The sequence below is a fragment of the Aythya fuligula genome, chromosome 5 (genome assembly GCF_009819795.1).
Source record: "Aythya fuligula isolate bAytFul2 chromosome 5, bAytFul2.pri, whole genome shotgun sequence".
Lineage (NCBI taxonomy): Eukaryota > Metazoa > Chordata > Aves > Anseriformes > Anatidae > Aythya > Aythya fuligula.
In genome coordinates, this window is record NC_045563.1 from 10,558,247 (window position 1) to 10,577,384 (window position 19,138).

A 19,138-nucleotide genomic window follows, 5' to 3' on the forward strand; every position below is an offset into this window, starting at 1 on the left:
TTTTTAGGGTGATCAGTCCTATTCTTCAGTTCTCTTAAAATATTTGTAACTGGCACATTCACACTTGAGATCCTAGAGAATATAGTAACTGTCATACAATCCTTAAGAGGAATACCTGCTGCCCAAGCAGAACAGTTCTTGGGAGCCTAAAGACAAGTGTTTACTGAATAGGATCATGCTGAGAACACACACAACATGATTTGGACAGTTCAGTTAACACTGATGATGAGAATAACGTAACTTCAACTGTACTGGACATGTGTACATTACAGAAACATTATGCCTATAGTTACTGACTTAAATTTTGCTTCTGATTTTGCTATGGACAACGATTCCTTTGTTTCTTTGCATTTGGAAGAGCAATACTTACCTCCGATGATTTCCTTCCTAGCAGTAAGTACGTAGCTGTGATTTCATCATACTTCATTTTACTAAGGGATTCTTGAATTTCTTCTTGAGAATATCCCATTCCTACCATAATATCTAAAAACAAATACATACTCTGTAAGTAACAAACACTTTGATGCTTACACTGTCTGAGTGTTTAAGTTCAAGAGAAAGAATGGAACATGTAAAGAACGAAACTGTTAAGCATGAGAACAAAATCTTGATGAAACATCAAGATTAAAAGATTAGTTACTTCTCCCAAATGGGAAACAAATACAGAGTGGTGGAAAAAATAAAAAAATAATTCTGAAAAATTCTCAATTACCTATTCTTTTCTGGTCCGAGATGTCTAGTTCTGGTTCAACAAAAGGTTTGAGCTCATCCTCCTCATGCCCTGCATTGATCCACCTGTCCTTCATAATTTGCTATAAAGAAAAAAATGTTATTATAATATACTTATTAGCAAAGCTAATTGTGGAAAAAACAACTCCCCCATCTATCAACAGTAATGCTTTTTCTCATTTTTCTTTTTCAGAATAGGTCCCAGTGCCTACTCTAGTTTTGCTTTGCTCCAGTGAGGAAAAAGAACCATGCACATCAAGGCAAGCTACTTTCCAATCAGCTGCACAAAGCTGAAAAGTGAAAAGCCCAACAACACAGACCAGAAGCTGTGCTACATCTCTGACAAGTCTAGCTAGTAGGTTCATACCAAACTATGGAAGCATACGGAAGCCTGCATCATTTTCACCTTTCTTCTCCATGACAGTACAAAATGCAAACAGAAAGCATCTACAGCATAGCCTAGTACTGAATACTTCCAGATCACTTATGCTAAGTCCTGGTAGATCACCCATTAATGCAGGAATCCAAAAACTAGCTATCATGAAAAATTGCATGATGTACGCTGTGTAATGTCTCATTCATTTTGGAAGTAACTGTGTGGTTAGGTGCTTTGCAATCCCTGCAAATGAAACCTTAAAAAATAAAAGTCGTGCCATTTACTCAGTCCCCTTGGAACCCACTCCAAATAAACTATTCATGAACAGCATGACAATAACAACTTATTGATCAGCTCAAAAAATCAAGTTTGCAAAACATCATGTCTAGCTTACTGAGGCAGTTTATTTGTGCCATTACCTCTAGAGTGCCTCTTTTCGTTGGGTTTAGCACCAGGAAACGTTTGAGGAGGTTTTCACAGTCTGTGGACATGTAGAAAGGAATCCTGTACTTTCCCCTTAGTACTCTTTCTCTAAGTTCCTTGGTAAAAGAGTAAGAAGTAGAGAGAGTAAGTTGTAAGCAGTACATAACTAAACCATGAGGTAAACAGGCCCCCTGAGGGCCAGCATTTTCTACACAGACTCACCTTTAAGTTCTGTCCATCAAAAGGAAGAGATCCACTCACAAGGGTATAAAGAATAACACCTAAACTCCAGACATCTACTTCAGGTCCATCATATTTCTTCCCTTGAAAAAGTTCTGGAGCAGCATATGGTGGGCTGCCACAAAAGGTGTCCAGTTTATTTCCAACTGTAAACTCATTGCTAAAACCAAAGTCAGCTATTTTAATGTTCATATCTGCATCTAGCAATAGATTTTCAGCCTGGAAGAGAAAGAATGGTTTGTAAAATGAATTTAAAACACTTTACTTAAAAAGCTACCACCATTTTTTAGTCATTCTTAGGATACAAAAAGCTGAAACATCTGTTAAAATTCTCTTCCTTGCAAGGCATTTTGATATGTCTGTCATTCGTATATTCTGTTTTAAAAAATGTCTGTACAATGGCTTTAGTCTATTGTAGCTGTTATGATAACTGAAAACTGTGTTATTACCATCCATTTTCTCCACAGAAATTCATCTTGAGATGCTGTAACTTACATTTTTCATCTATTAAGCTAAAAACAAGAACACTCACTATCCATACTTTACATGACATTCCTTCATAAGTTCGGTAATACACACAACCTTTAAATGTTTCTCTTTTTTTTTTTTTTTTTTTTTTTTTTTTTGTTTTGAACAAGATGTGTGGCAACATTATTAATATAAAAGGCACAGTTTAAAGAAGGGATATACCACTTTGTAATATGGCTTCTTCTTGGCAAAGTTTTGTCATCACAACTGATAACTCATTCTTTCAAGACCAAAACTTGACACACCTCTATCAAAGTACTTAAAAAACAAAACAGAACAACAACAAAAAAACCCTCAGCTAATACTGAGCTGCATCAGATTTAAATCTGATCTGAGGGTAAAAGACTATCTTTCAGAAATCATTACATTTCAATATTGAGAAGCCTTACAAATCCTTTTCCTTTTATTTTAAATGGTTCTATACCTTAAACATTTATCAAAACTTGCTATAATACAAGAAAAAAATCCCTCCAAATAGCTTAATATATGCTACATTTTACAGATACAATAAAGATCCCACCCACAAGTACATAAACTGATTGACACAGACACACACATCACACACTTTTCCCTACTCACCTTGAGATCTCTATGAACAATATGCTTTTGATGGCAATACTGCACTGCAGATACTATCTGGATAGAAAACAAGGCCAATTATATAAGTGACATCTCAAAGAAACAAAGTTTTAATTAAGAAGTTCAACATTTATTACTAAAGCTGACAGGTACTTATCAGTTCAGAGCTACAAACTACTACAGTGACCAGCATATTCGGGAGAAAGCTGCTACATAACTTAGGTGCTTGTTATTCAATCTACTTGGTTTCTGCTACATTTGAAAGAGCATTTTGCTCTCTCCAGCGTGGCTAATTATAGACCAGTAGAAGCAATGACTTTCAGAAAGGTTACTGAAGTATTTCCATTCCAATACTGTATACAGCTACAAAAGCTTTCCATCGAGACTGATGTTTTCCAGTCCTTATGCAAAGGTGATTTTTCATGCCACAGCATGGCATGAAAAAGAGAAAAGGCTACTGAAGAAATTACTGGGGGAAAAGCTTCTTTGCTGAAATTTCACTTACGTGGTGAGACACGACTATGCATCTGACAGGAGGTCTACAGTGCATATACTGTATTGTATTTGTATCCTGCACAAGAGTAGCAATCACAATGGAAAAAACTTCTATGTCTCTCACGTGTAACAGAATAATTTCTTCCATCATAATTTCCAACCTTTTTTTTTTTTTCTGCTTTATATAGCAAGCTATATAAGCTGCTTATGCAGTTGTCCTAGTGTATTGCTCTAGAGTTATGAGCATCACCAGGGAAGTTTGCACGTATAGAAAAGCCGGGTAAGGTCATATTGCTGTGCGATCACAAATGCTGTCGAATACATTTTATTGTCATGCAAACGTGGTCAGAACTGAGGCAGATGTTATGACTTCTCAAAAGTAAGTGGAACTGCACAGAACAATAATTTACTGTGATAACTACACTTAGATATGCTTCTATTCTTTGTTCAAGATTAACATTTCTAGTCCAGAAGGATGAGATGTCATTAACATCACAAAAAGTAACTCAGTATTGCAGCTTAGCATAGGAATCCTCCTGTCCCTGTAGGAAGCAATGCTTCTTTTTCAGTATTTAGAATAAGTAAAGGTAAGGTTCCTGGTAGGTCAAAGAACTGACCTATCAGTCACTTTGCATTTAAAACTTAAGCAACCAACATTATCTTAATCTTTGTGCCCCTGCATTATTGAATCATGCATATGCACAAAGTGCCACCTTAGGAGCCAAGTATTCGATGACAAGTTGAAATATTTCTATTCCCTACAGTTTCATTCTGCTTCCACTTGTTCCTTTATGCACTGACTCCCTCTTTCAGACTCCCAGCTCAGCTTTTTACAGTTAGTGAAATTGCTGAAGTTCTCCCATGCCACCACTTGTACCATCCTCGTGGTTTTCCTTCCTTTCCTCCCTGCTGAAATTACTCAGCTCCAGCCACCAGCCCGCTTTCCCAGGTGCTTCCAAGGCTGACAGCGTGACAAAGACCTCATGCTTTATTCAGGACTGCAGAGACACGGCACTAGCTGCTCGCTTCTGAACTGCTTTTACTTTGACTAACTAAGAGCAGAAAGTCTAGCAGATTATCAATCAGTTGTTTTCCCTGGGGATGCTTCTGAACTACTCTGCATTGCAAAAGGATAGCACAGAGACTGCAGAAACGAAGGGAAATAATGCAATATGTGTAAGAAAGATTAACAGCAGTCAAAACTGAATGAAAAAAACAAAAACAAAACCAACAGCATAAAGCATGGCTTCACTGAATTGAGTTCCTTGCCTTCCACCTTCCATCACTACTTCTGTTGACAGCCCCCTCGCTCCAACCTATGTGAGTGTGAGAAATTTGCTGACACTTGGGCAGGTGGGGAGAACGGGGGAGAAACAGAAGACTTCTACCTGTAACAATAGGAGCATTTAAAGACTTTCTTTTGGAGGGATTTCAAAAATTTGTATAATCACAGGATTTTAAGAACAAGATAGAACAAGTTACCTCTAAGAAGACAAACTATTCTTCCTAAGGATTAGCTGATAGAACAAAACAAGAAAAGGAGAGAAAAATGACCTCTCCAGGTCCCTTCCACAGTGCTACAATGAGCATTTATCTTCTTAACTGGAACATACAACAGTAAGATTTATTTTGTGGATTTTTTTAAATATAAATTTAAGACTTGTCCTAATACCTACCAATATTAAAAATTCTACAATCTGCTTCTACAGGAAAGAATTGAGAAGACTGAAGGAATCCAGATCTAATCTGCAGCAGTAAAGGAGGAGAGGGAAATAATACATATTCATTTTCAATTTTTGTTGGTGGGAGAGCTCCCCTTCAACCCCCCTGAGACTTGACTCCCTATTTTTGCATTCACTCTCATCCAGATGGGCAGACTTCCGTACGGAGTAAGGATGCTAAGATTGAACCAGAACTGCGTGGAAGTCTTCTAGGGAAAGAAAAGCTAGGTGACATTAAGAATGCAAAACATTCTGGATTTGAATTTCTCATACACAGCTGCACAAAAGAAGACTGAAATGGAGAACTGCAGAGCATGGCTGTATTTTTAGTGTCCCTTGTCAAGCATTACTGGAATAATTTGATCACTGTCTTTTACAGGGCTTTTTTCCCCTGCTAAAAGCCCTGAATATGCATAACAGAATGGACAAAAAAAAATATATATATTTTTTTAAATAAATGAAGATGGGAGAATTAGCAAATTCATCGTTGCCTGATAGAGAGGGAGACGCTAAAATGCCTCCTCAGATAAAACACAGATGTTTTATGCAGAAATCACATCTACTGAAGGAAGAAACAGGATCTGAAAATATAATAATATAACCTATTGTATGTACCAAGCTCAATAGCACAGCACAACTCTTTCTGCAGCTTAAAAAGGCCCCTGCCTGTTAAACTAGCTAGTGATTTTTTTTTTTTTAAATCCCTATTATGTCCTAGTCTAACATAAGAACAGCTGCATTGAATCAGATAAAAGTTCTACACAGTGTTATCCCTCCAGCAATAGCTAAAAGCTACACGAAGCTATTGTGAGACTACAGCAAAGTGAATAGTTTCATGACCCATAAACCTAGTAAGATCTAGGTTTGATCTGTCCCTCAGAGTCCTGGTGTTGAATAAATGTCAAGCTCTGATCAAAGTTTTCTGACTTTTGTCCCACACGCATGCTCATTTCTCTAGCAAACTATGATGAGCTTACACTATAGCTTCTCTCCTTGGGAAAAAAAGAGAATCCTAGTAATAACCCAGACACTCACGCTTTTGATGCTCTCAAGAACCCCCTATCTTTGAGATCAAGATCCTCTATAATTGGATAAATTTAGTAACCAGCAAGTCAGCTATTCAGGAAGGATAGGTAGCTAATTCCTCCAGGTTTCTGAAAGTAAATCAGACTTATAAAAAGAAACTGAAAACATATTTCAGTAGATTGAAGAGCAGCTGTCTATCTGTCTTTATGAACAGCATTTATCCTACTGAAGTCCAGAAATAAAGCAGGGAATCTGTAGTAAAACATTTGATGGGTCAAACACCCAGCTTAGCAGTTAACTATCTTTTAAATTCTTTTCCTTCGTGTTTGTTTTTGAAACAGGTTATTTATTTTAAAGCTACATATATCCTGTACTACACATATTATTCCATAAAATGAAGTGCTAAGTGTACTTGTAAAATAAGTCTGACATGGTTCCACAAGTTTTCATGTAAAGGCAAGTTGAATCCTTAGACAAAAAAGGCAATTGTTGAACAAATGTGCAGTGGAATTACTACAAGATCTTTTTCCATGCAGTTCCTGATAAAAGAAAGGTAGCACAGAGAGCAAAGAACCATACCAGTGGTACTTTTCAACATTCACGGGAGAGAGAGCAGCAAATCCTCTCAAACTATTCTTAAGTATTCCAGGTGACATTACAAAAGGAAAGGTTATGGTCTGGGATTTAGAAAAAGACAGCTAAAGTGGAAATGACTGCTTTAAAAACCAGTACAATTGATCACATTCCAACACACAGCACAGAAGCACGTAAGAAATTCTTAATCACAAAGGAAAGCACTCTAGAGTTGACAGAACATAAGATATAAAGAGACATAAGATTTTATTAAACAAGAAAAAAATGTTCCTTACTCTGAAGCTGAATATTACTCTAGTACACAAAAATCATTCCTTCTGGGAATATAAAGTCTGCAGCTGCTTTTTCTGAGGGCTTGTTTTTTGTTTTTATTTTTATGATTATTTTTGCAAAAGATTAAAGAACATATGTACAAGATTTAAAATGACGAGAGAAAAAGAAACAAGGTTTTTATAGAAATGAGTTTGTTGCATCCTTATTTTGGACTAAATGAGTTTCTATTTTTCTCCTTATTTGAACTGCTACTTTTGAGTTTATTACTATATTGCTTTAGCAAATCTTACTACCACAAGTTATGACAGCTTCCTAGTTCCCATATTATTTGTTTTGGTCACACTATCTACTCTAGAGAATTGTAAAAGTTTTCTTTATATGGCATTTTGTGAAAGTAATTAATTTCCTGGAAGGTTCATACTTAATATCAAATTACTTCTATTTTTGTATGGCTGCACTTTAAGATGTGAAACTACCATAGCTTTTCCCTCCAGCAGTGAAACTGCCATGTCATTGCCACAATTTGAAAACTCCCACATATAGTTAAAGCAAACCCTCTTGCCCATATTCATTATTTTAAAGTGTCATGAAACAGAAGCATAATTTTAATGTTATGAGAAAAAATATTTAAATTATCCAATGGGATAGAAATAACATAAGCATTCACAAGTTTCAGCACATGAGCAGAAACTGAAGTATATCAGACCAAATAGATCTGCAAATGAAACTTCAAATGCTGCAAGAGCAGAGACTTGGATTTTTAACTAGTTATGCCAAATTATGTGCATACGTTCAATACTGCTTTGACTGTAGCATAGAAATGCTTTTTACAGATCAATGATATTCCAACATTTTTGCAAGTCCAGTTTATCCATCATAAAGAAAACAAGAAAGCCTAGTTTTTTGTTTGTTTGTTTTTAATTATTATTATTTTTTAGAACAGCTGTTAAATTGCATCTCTTTGTGCAAGTGCATGGTTGTAAATGGGTGCCTCTACCAGGCACTGCCCGTGTTTACTGCTGACCTGGTTTGTAGCACGTTACACTTGAACAACTTCCAAAAGGTTACAGACAAGCTGAACGTAGAATATGTGAAATCAACCCAGAGGAAATGAATTTTGGAACAGAATCCATGTCCAAATCAAGCAGTCATTGTGTTCTGGCACTCCTGGACACCCTGGCACAAGCACTAAGGAAGCTAGCACTGCTGACTGGACTACTAACCCCTTCAAAGCACTACTGGAACCAAGTTTCTTCTTACTCAGTGCTACAAGTCCACACACCATGCTGAGTCAAACACATAGGACAGCTGTTTTACCCATTTCACCACTAAAAATGGGTGTGGGGGGGGCAGGAAGCTGATGTATAGGGATGTTATACATACCTGTCTAAATTTAGCTCTAGCCTCCTTTTCCTTCATTCTTCCATGTGCAACCAGATAGTCAAACACCTCCCCTACAAGTCAATAACAAGACACGTTAATGACAGTGTCAGGATGTAGAGATTCCTCTCTAGCAGTTACCCACAGCAACTTCACTGGATGATTATGCTTCAGGTTAATCTTAGGTTTAACATTACAGGTTAGCTCAAGAGAACAAGGCGTAAATGATGTGAATACAAACAATTTACTACAACGTTCTCTCTTACACAAGAAAACAATAAGGCTTAATGAAAGACTGGATACAGACAAACATTTCCTTCCAATTGTTTAGGACAAAAACTGAGCAGCAATACTTCTGTTTTGTAAATAAAGATGACCTATACCCCTTCACAGACTTTCTCACATGGGTATCTTTTGCACCACAAAAATAAGCCTCATACATGAATGCATCTGATGATATCTGTAATATTGTTATATCAGCACCAGAATTTTTCTTTGTACATGTGTATACAAGAGTTCTAACCAACACAGAAATCTTAGTTCTAACCTAGGCTTGGAAGAGGTATCTGCAATGACATTCTCAGTAATGAGGCCAGTAGGACACTGAGATAATCCATCCCACAAGCATCAGACTGGTAAAACACCACTTCTGAACAAGCCCTGTGGTGTATGGTTCATACGTCTAAAGGCGAATAAAGTAGTACTGAAGAGCTGTGTTTTTTTGATGTTTTGTTTTTTGTTTGCTTTTAAATAATAATAAAAAAAAAATGTAAGAGTCTTACAGCAGGAAAATCAACAACTGAGCTATCTGAGAGAGTGTCAGGATTTTCTACAAAATAGTCTTGCTCTCCTCTGTAGCACATTTAATACCCAAGTCAGAAAATTCTCTCAGGTGTATTTCACAGCTGTTTCTTGAGAAAATTTGAAGGAGCAAAGCTGAACACGCCTTTATAATTCAGGGGAAAACGATACCAGAGAAAGAAATATAGGCAACTTAGGCAAATGTTGCAGTTCTAGGAATACAGTCTCTCATCCTCCAACCACAGAATTTATACAGTTCACGTGTGACCAGTACTTCAAGGAGGAAATAAGGAAAATGATCCCCGTCACTCAGGTCACTGGCCATGCCTGTCTTGCACAACACTGCACATGCACAGGGCGCTGCTCACAGCCCTTCAGACCTGCACACATTTCTCCATTATTCTAAGATCTTTAGAGCGCTGTTGGCCCTTCTACCTTGTGGAGGCCAATCACTAGATGGCAACAAGACTTCACTTTTAAGTCTAGCACCAACAAACTGCACGGAGACGCCTTCACAAACATGCACTAGCCAATATCCTAACAGCATTTTACCAGCCGCCTTGGTTCTGGTTAGACAAAGCTTGGTGGAGCATTTAGGGACCCACTAGAAGACAACTGAGGCAGTTAGAGGATCTTTACCTGATTTAAGAATTAACTTCACACAATCTAGCAGAGTTAGAATTCAATGCTGAAACTATCATCTGAGAAAAAACTCTGTATTTCACTCCTACAACTGAAGAAAATCCTCAACTATTGGCGATTCCCAGATGCTGATGCTAAAGAGTCACACTGACAAACAGAGGGCTATTAGGTTTTAGCCAGCAAGGAGTAACTTAATCCCCAATATCTTAATTCTAGCTCTGGTGAAACTATCTGACACTGCATCATGCAGTCTTTTTTTCTTCCTCCTCTGCAATCAAGAATAAATGTTAAAGTTCCTCCACAACCTCCCTCCTGAAATGGACATAAGGCTAAGCCTAATAACTCTTGACAGTAGAAGGTCTGTGATTACGGTATGTCAAATGTCATCAACTTTAAAAAAAAACAGAAGTTTCAGTACTCACGCTTTTGAAAGCAACAGTTAAAAATATAAAAGTGTTTCTCTTTTATTTTATTTTAACCAAGCGTCTTATATAAGACAAGACACCAGTCCTAGGGAGCTTAATACAAAAAATTTTGAAAGGTTGATATTTATTATTATAGACAGAACTAATCAAAGGCTGAACAAAGATTCCAGTTAAAATTTAAGTTGTAAAAGCAAAACAAATGTTACTAAATTGCAGTAAGTTTGGAATGAAGTTTTACAAGTTATAATTAAGGAGCCTGAATGAGTAACTTGAGAATATTAAAGACATTGCTTAAAAAATTTACCCTACCACAACATTAATATTTGATAAACAGGAAGGTAAAACTTCAAGGGAAAAAAAAAGTGCTTTCTGCCACTTGGCAATTTATTTACATTTGTCATCACAGCAGAGAGGTACTTACCCCCACTCGCATATTCCATTATTAAATAGAGAGTTTTTTCAGTTTCAATGACTTCAAATAACTTCACTGGAAGAGAAAGCAACTTATTAATCAGTTAGCTAGTTGCAGAAGTATTAACTCTATAAGGAATTCTGTCAGGAAAAAAAAACACAATTTTCTTGATTCTTGACAGTACTAGATTATTACTCTAAAACAGCTTTTTCTGTCCTAAATGGAAAATACAATAGCATATTTACTCAACTCATAAAATACAATCATTTGATGTGATTATATGGGAAAAGCAACTACATTAAACAAAACTTCCATAAATTTGAGTGTCAGTAATGGCCATTTTTACACACTGTACTGGCATACATGGCGACAAATAAGTTATCAGTCAGTTGGCTGACAGTGCCCTAACAATAGTACATTGTTTAAACTTCATAATCCAGTTCAATTTCTTGACCATTTCTCGTTTTGGTACAAAATTCTTTTAATGAGAGCCTGAATCCAATAAAAAATCAGCATTATGATAACTTTGCTCCTTTTGAGCAATCGGCTATGAAATAACTATTTTGTGGAGAGGGCCTAAATTTTTGTTGTTGTTGTTTTTAAACACACTGCTATGACAATGAATTTCTTACTGCTATTTTACAGTAAATTACCCCCCTATTTTAAGATTATTTTACAATTATCACATAACATTTTTAATGGTGGAAAAAAGAGGTAACATTTCACCGGATTTGAACATAACGAGAAACAAACAAGGTACCTATATTTGGATGATTTAAGATCTTCATTATTCTTACTTCTCTAAAGAGCTGAAATAAACATAAAACATGAAATAAGTTAACGAAAATAATAGGTAACACTCTTCCTTTGTAAAGCCTGATTATTTTGATATACTTGCTTCATTTTAAACATAAAGGGCAAACTTTATTAGCGTTTCAAGGAAGTTCATAACAACTTATTGGAGAGAACAGTTAAGTACTTGCTTCTTTTAAGCCTCCCCTCAAAAACCTGCCAACACCCACAGAAGTGCTGCAGATAGCTCAGGAGACAAGTGTTCTCAGCTCTGTGGTTCTCACACTTTTGGGGCCAAAAGACCACTATGAGCCCAAGCAGCTTCTTGATGGCCACTGTACATCACATCTCATATATTCTTTCACATCTTCATAGAAAATCCTGGGTTCAAAGTTTTATGAACCCCCCTCCAGAGCATTGTTTGAAGGCCACCGTGCTGTGTTAGTGGTATGGGCTCCTCAGCACTGCGTCAGAGCCTAGCCTTCCACAGAACACCACCGAAATCCTCTCCTACGTGACAGGAACTGAGAGGTGAAATATCAGCTGCTTATATCGCACAAAAAATGTGTCATTCAACTAAACCAGCAACAAGCAAGTTTTAAGCACAGATGGTCAGGCAAGATTACTTCTTGGGCCTTCAGAAGCATTCCTTCAAGACGACTGAGGCACAAAAACATTTAGCTCTGGATTTGTCACCACAGCTTCAACTACTTTCATTGCCAGACACCTAGCCTCCAAGACTGCTGATGCAGTACACTGAACGTTAGCCAAAATTAACGGGGCAAAACACAGCCTTTTCCTGAGCAAACAAACCCCAGCAGACACACCACTGCTTGGAGGTACAATCTCAAAGGGATCAGCCACCCTCTTCACCATCTACCTTCCTACACTACAGGCCTGTATACTTCTACTTAAACACCTTGAAGTGCAAATACTGTTGTGTTCAGATTCCCTTATCTTCCTACAGCCACTCTTTACCAAAAAAAAGGATCTTCTGAGGTAGCACTTCTGAGCTATATAGTGTGTGACTGTTCTCCCTCTATAGCTTCCCCCCAAGAGAGCCTAAGCCTCCAGATGGCTGACATTCTTAAGCCTTGATTATTTTCTAACAGCATGCTTCCAAACGAGGGAGTAATCAAGCGGTTTTATTATAAACCTAACACCAACATCTACAGGAATACCAGTAACGTAACAGGTCGTACTGAACATAATGTAAAGAGACTGAAGCAGAAAGAAAGTACACGACTCCACAGGAGAGCAGACAAGGAAGAAAAGAAAGGGATTTTGTAAAGTAAGAGATAACAGCACTGTTATTAACAGTAGGAAAGCAAAAGGTGCTGTTAAGATTCTCCTTAGGTCAGATTTCACACAAAGTGAGGACAGTTAATGGCTACATTTATTAATAATGACTCTGAAAAACTGAAGGTGTAGTTACTCAAAATAAAAAAAAAGTAAAACACGGGAAACAAAAGAGAAACAAAGCCAACAAAACAGAACCATTCCACCTTTCTGCCTTTTAATAAAACAAGCTGCAGAAAAATATAAAATCACAATATGGAAACCATTTCCAACAGTTCTTTGCTTTCCAGTGCTTCTGTGAGGCTACCATTTGGATTGCAACTCATTAAAATGCCTAAAAGGATTTCTCCCCTATGCCATAGCCACAGCTGTGAAAGGCACAGTACCTGAACACAGAATAAAACTAAACAGTTTTTAAATAGTTTTAATTACAGTATATTCATTATCTAGATCTATGCCTGACACTTTTCTAGATGATAAACTGCCTAAACGCAATCAAGACTGATTGATCAATTAAATTTTTGGCCATGGAAGACAGTTTCACAAGCTGTGGGCATGTTTTCTTTTCCCCCCTAAGATAAGTAAATTGCCTTTTTTATTTTATTACATTGTTTCTGGAGCTTTTTTCATATGTAGTTCAATGAGGTAGAGCACGTAACCATAGCTCTCTAAACACAAGACATTTAAATGCAGTTGAATCTATTTTTTTTTTTTCCAGTTCAGATGGAATAGCCTGTAATAAATATACTCTGAATACTTCATATTTTTTATTGCAGCCTGTATAACTAAAAGCCTCCACTCAGCCTGTTTTGAAGACAGCGTGCAGAATTTGCTCACAACTGACCGTCAATTTCCTCTGGACTCCCTTCTGACCCCCAGATCAAGGTCTGTTGGGTCAGACTCATCAAGTGCAACCCCACTGCTGCACAGATGCAGCCCTTGCCTATTGCTCAGCTGTCAGCCCATTTATCACCACCTCACCTACCTACCAAGGTATGTTCAGGGGATTACGAATGGCAGTATCAGCAATGACCAAAATCATAATTAGTCCCACCAAACAAGAACAAACAAAGGCAATAGAGAATAGGACAATAAAGATGAGGGCAAAATTCATGGTATCATCATGTAAACAAATACACTCATTAATCTAATCTTTTTATAGAGAACGCTGACTTGGCTGGAGCCAGCTACTTCCTCCACTGCAGTGTGCAGTTTGATGGGCTAATATGATAAAGGCAGGCTCATATCACATTTTGGGCTGTTGTAAATATATCATTGTTCCACAGGACTACTCTGCCTTACTAACCCAGATGAAGCCCATCAAAAAGTGGTGTCTACATATGAGCTATTTGCAGTTGCTGACTAGAAACAAGCTCTTTAAAAATAGTTATTTTTGTCTTAGGGGAAGTTCAAAATAGAAATACTTGAGAATAGGATACAAACTCCACCAAATGTTTTATCATAATTTTAGTTATATAAATGCACTTCAGATTGTGTTCTGTAGACAGTTTAAATGTTATATTTGGCATTTTGACACAGACAGCAACTTCAGCAGGGACATCTGCAAATGTCTGGCATTGTATTATATTCTATTTCTGATAGAGGAATAGAACGTAAAACATGATACAACTTTCACATATTACACTGAAAGGTTTTCTACATTTAATTCCCCCAAAATGCTATTTGCATCAACCTCCAGTAAATGAAGCATTAATTATTGCCATACTTTTTAAAGCCCACAGCACAGTTCATTATAGATAGCAAGGTCTGGCAAAAGCCCACACATCTGAGGTTTTCTGACACAGGAACGCAGATGAACGTGTAACATCATAACATGCAACATAAGGTTCTCTACTCAGAAAATAATTCTCTAGGTTTCAGGAACTTGTCATAATGTGACCATAGAGGCAGACTATCAACTGTAAACAGTGCTTATCAGTTTAATTTCTAATACAGAGATTGAAAACTACTCCCAACTTGTTGAATAGCTCATTTTCCGTCAACAGGAGCTCTGCAAATGTTTCTAGGGAAAGACAAACATCCTAAGTCTGCCAAACAAATGTCTCTCAGCTTTGTTGTGGTCTCGTCCTTTGACTGTAAGTCGTGTTAGATACAGGGAAAGAATTTAATACTGCCAGTGGACAAACAGAGCAAAAAGAAAAGTAGCAATGGAAACACTGACACATACTGAGGAATAATCTTGAACCAATTTTACTTGAACTTTATTATGCTGATACATCTAAAACAACATGGATTGGGGAAATAGCGAACCAGCTTTCAAGCCAACCCTTTGAGTAAGCTGAAAGACAGATTACAAAGTGTTCCTGCATTAGCTATTGCAAGAGTTTCAGTAACAAAGGATTTCAAAAAACACTGAAGAAAAGTTTGGTAAAAAGCAAGTCAGTACGCTAGTCAGATGCAGAGCACATTTCCTGGCCTCCTTCCCCTCAAAGCAGGGAGGCTTTTCACAAGATGTTCTCCCAAGCCAGCTCAAGCTTTAACTGTGTACTAGGCTCCTCCTGATAACTGCTCACCGAAACAGGCCCTATATATAGTTAGCAGCCTCAATCAGGAAGCCTTTACACAATGCAAGTTTGTACCAAGTAACACACAACTTGAAAACACACAAAATATGTGCTATAAACAAAAGAAGTCTGTGTCTTTTAAATTTTCATACCTTCTTTGCACTTTTTAAAAACAGACTGATCAGAAGTCAGGAAGAACATGGTTCATATTCAGATTTGTAGCTAAGAACTCTAAAAAGATTTCACAAAAAGGTCCAAACAAGTGGCAAAACATCTGCACATAATGAACAAAAAAATCTGGCTGAGGAGCCAAGTTCTAAAAAAGGAAAATGAGAAGTTATTTAGTGCTATTACATGGGCTTAGGAAAAAAAAAATCTTGCGTATAATGGCATTGCTGATTCAAAAGAAAAAAAACAAACAATTTTTTTTTTTTTTGTCTAGAAGGAAGTGAGCTACTGTAGCATCAACACTCATTTCGAGCAAGACTGATACTCACTGTGATTGGGTACAAAGTACATTTTGGGAGAATAATGATTATGACTAACAACACTAGCATGGGAAAAAAGCCCCGAGAATTCTCTTTTCTTTTAAGGCAGGAAAGTAACACTTAGTTTCCTCTTTGCTAAGCAAAAGTAGCAGAGCTGTAATAAGCTCCTAAAACTAGAGTAGCTGCATGTGGCTACCACTGACTTCCCCAGCAGCACAGAGCCCCTCTGAAGAACCGCACTCTGAAAACAAATCCATCAAAGCTGCAGCCACCCGCAGCTCACCGCACAGTACTGCTCCAGAGAGCGGCACCCCTTAGCAAGGGTAACTCCCCTCTGGCAGCTGGAGTCTTCCACGCCGATACAAGACAGAAATCAGGATCAGAAACCTTAATCACCACTCGTTTCGCCACCTGAGGATGAGTAGGGTATGCAGACACTCTACACCACACCCTCTTCTCGGCACTGCCCTTCCCTCCCCACCATACCTCGCATATTTCATCCCTCCCTCCAGAAGCCCTGATGAGAAGCACTTCATCTCAGCTTGCCCTGACTCCACAGGTCATGCGTGCAGCTTGCTTCAAATGTGCTGAGACTACAGCAGTGCTAAGAGCACTGGGGGGAAGCAGGCAAGTTCTTTCAAAAAAAAGCCCTGATAAAGCAAAATCAATAAGTAATGCATTGTGTATGTACTGTTTACTATAAGCAGGTGCTTAAAATTAAGAAAATGACTTTCCACTTCTGAATTGAGAACACTGAGATATCTTGCAAAACCTTTTTAAGTGCTTATATAGCCAGTGAGCTTAGAGAAGTGAACATATTAGCAATCCCTCCCCAACTCTGATTGGATTTCTACCCCACTACTTTGAACTATTCTTCCAGACTCCCATTTTAAGAACCTAATGGTAGAAAACACTGACTTAGAAATCACACCTTACAATCTAATTTTATTAACTGTAAATAAAAATGAAACGACAACTGAGAGGGAGATGAGAGTGGAGACCGAAGAGGCTGAAACCAGGAACCAAAGGGTCAACAAGCACACCTCCAGCCAGTGCCGACTGGTGAAAGGTTGGCTTTGTACCTGACTATTAGCTCAAGCTAGCGGCATTAAGACACAGTCTCCAGATAACACTATTTGAAGGAGTAAGATTTTTTTTTTCCCCCCTCAAAACACATCTTCTCTACTTTTCTCTGACCATTTTCTTCTATGCTCAGTGACCCCTCCCCTTACCACCACAGCTCTTCTTTTCCAAATGCACCCCAAAGTTAATATAACTTTTTAGGTACTCCAATTTGCACAGATCTGCTGCACAAACCCGCTGTATGTAAATCATCACATGACCTCATTTGCATTTCATTTCTTCTCCGCTTAGCCAGAAATTAATAATAATGTCAAGAATTAAACTGAAAAAATCTGAGAAAACTGCAACCGTATTATCTACTTTTATGTAGCCTACAGGGGCAGTAGAAGGCAATGATGTTGCTTCTTGCTAAAATGATGGTGGCTTTCTTCTGTAGGCTGTTCTTTGCCTCTCAACCAAACCATACAATGCAAGGACCTGTGTATTTTTCCGATTTACTTTTGCACCATTAATTTTGATAAAACCATCTTGTCACGCAATCTTTTCAGTATTTGCATAAAACCCAAATGTATATGTTCTCCAGTTTACTCTGGTTATGCAATTTAATATTGTTTGCAGTTAAGTTCTGGGTATTCTCTCGTTCAAACAGAAATATTGCAAGGAGCTTTATTTTTTTTTTTTTTAATCAAAGTACTTAAAAGTAAATAAAAAGACTGACTGTAGCACTTAAAAGGACAGAGTTAGAAAAGTCCTAGGTAAAAGTGACATTTAAATGTACTTCCTGCAGGCACTCCAAAGCAGATTGGCTTGCCTGATGAAAGAGTAGGATTTATCACTACTTACTAAAATAGATAAGGCGATACAACTGTAACGGCACATAAAACATTTGAGACTAGAAGGAAGAAACCAGAATAGCCGTGCTTCAAGTTCTTCCATAAAACTGTAACACCATTTCTGCTGAAAATTATGTGAAAGCCATAGACACTGCTTGGCCTTCGGTCCAGAGGCAATGTTTTCAAGGCCAGCTTAAGAGGACAGAACATACGCTTTCTGTTTTTAAACTCAACAAAATGACCAATGTGAAAGAGACACGGAGGCATGACACCAAACCACGAACATCCTCGCTACAGTCACACTACGTTTGTGGGAAAGGAAGCCGCTAACACCACTGTCTTCTCTTTACAGCTCTGTATGAGGTCATCTATAAAACAGTACATGCATCTTGAACAACTGCTAAGTCGTCAAAAATATCTGGTAAAAATGCAATTATTAAATACAGTAGTCAGATGTGTGAAAGTTGTGCAGCATTTTCAGATTCTACAGCATAGGCATTCACCTCAATGGGAGGAGGTGGTAAAAGGAAACAAGTTATAATACCAGTTGAAAAATTAAATGCAAAAACCTACCTTTTGTAGACTAGTTGGATTCAGCTGTGTTTTGTCAATTATTTTTATGGCAACCTAAAGAAAGAATTCATAATCAGTATTTTCCATATGAATTACTGTAGCATTACAACAAAATGGACAAATCCAGTAACAAATGGAAAGCACGAAAGTTATACAGATACACTCAAGGTTCTTCAGAAAATTATGTACCTGTACTCGGTTTTAAGCTGAAAGCATTTGGAATTAATGATTAAAGTATAATTTATTTCTATTTCAACAAATTAAAAAGGAGAGTGGAAAAAAAATGGCATTTTGAGACAATTAAGACAAGGGAAGCTCACTTAGTCTTGCTTCACAATAAAATCATCACATATTACAGTGGAAATTCCAATACCAGACAGAGAGCAGGGTGCCTACAGATGATATTTACACAGTATAATTACACTTCAGATTACACAGTACTAACTGCACACTGGCAGTTTATGAAGATGCTTCTAAAAGCAAGGACTTCAGAGCAAATTGAAAGTAATGCAACATAAATTTTTGCAAGAACTAAGTTCACCTTTGGAAATTCACTGAATATTTATATCAGTTTTCTTCCTGATGGGTATGAAAGGAAATATCACTTTTGTGTCATCAAAAAGCCATTGGTTATACTGCAACAACTTGTGAAGTTAGTTCCTTTCCTGATTCTCACCTTCTTGGTAAATCACAGAAATGCTAAGGAACAGAATGAAAATTTCACAAAATAATCAAAAGAAATTCAGTGCCATGGTAACTAGTCAGAGCCTGAAGATTTGAGACAATGAATAGGCAGAGATGAGCCCCAGTGCAGTGTAATTTGGATACAGGCTGAGTTAAAACAGGAAGAAGGAATCTTTCTAGAATTACTTGCCAATTGGTATTTTTCCTTTCTAAATTA

At 37.4% G+C, this 19,138-nt stretch overlaps 1 protein-coding gene across 12 annotated transcripts in view; it reads right to left on the reverse strand.

Annotated features, from left to right (window-relative positions):
• MARK3 (microtubule affinity regulating kinase 3) overlaps positions 1-19,138 on the reverse strand; it is a 63,453-nt gene that overhangs the window by 25,281 nt on the left and 19,034 nt on the right. For all 12 annotated transcript variants that reach the window (XM_032187608.1, XM_032187612.1, XM_032187606.1 and 9 more), the window contains 9 exons: positions 18,238-18,291; positions 11,405-11,453; positions 10,654-10,719; positions 8,368-8,438; positions 2,876-2,932; positions 1,751-1,987; positions 1,525-1,644; positions 713-812; positions 371-483 (listed from right to left, as the gene is read on the reverse strand). In XM_032187608.1, the coding sequence (XP_032043499.1) occupies positions 371-483; positions 713-812; positions 1,525-1,644; positions 1,751-1,987; positions 2,876-2,932; positions 8,368-8,438; positions 10,654-10,719; positions 11,405-11,453; positions 18,238-18,291 (867 nt within the window). The remainder of the gene's footprint in view (positions 1-370; positions 484-712; positions 813-1,524; positions 1,645-1,750; positions 1,988-2,875; positions 2,933-8,367; positions 8,439-10,653; positions 10,720-11,404; positions 11,454-18,237; positions 18,292-19,138) is intronic.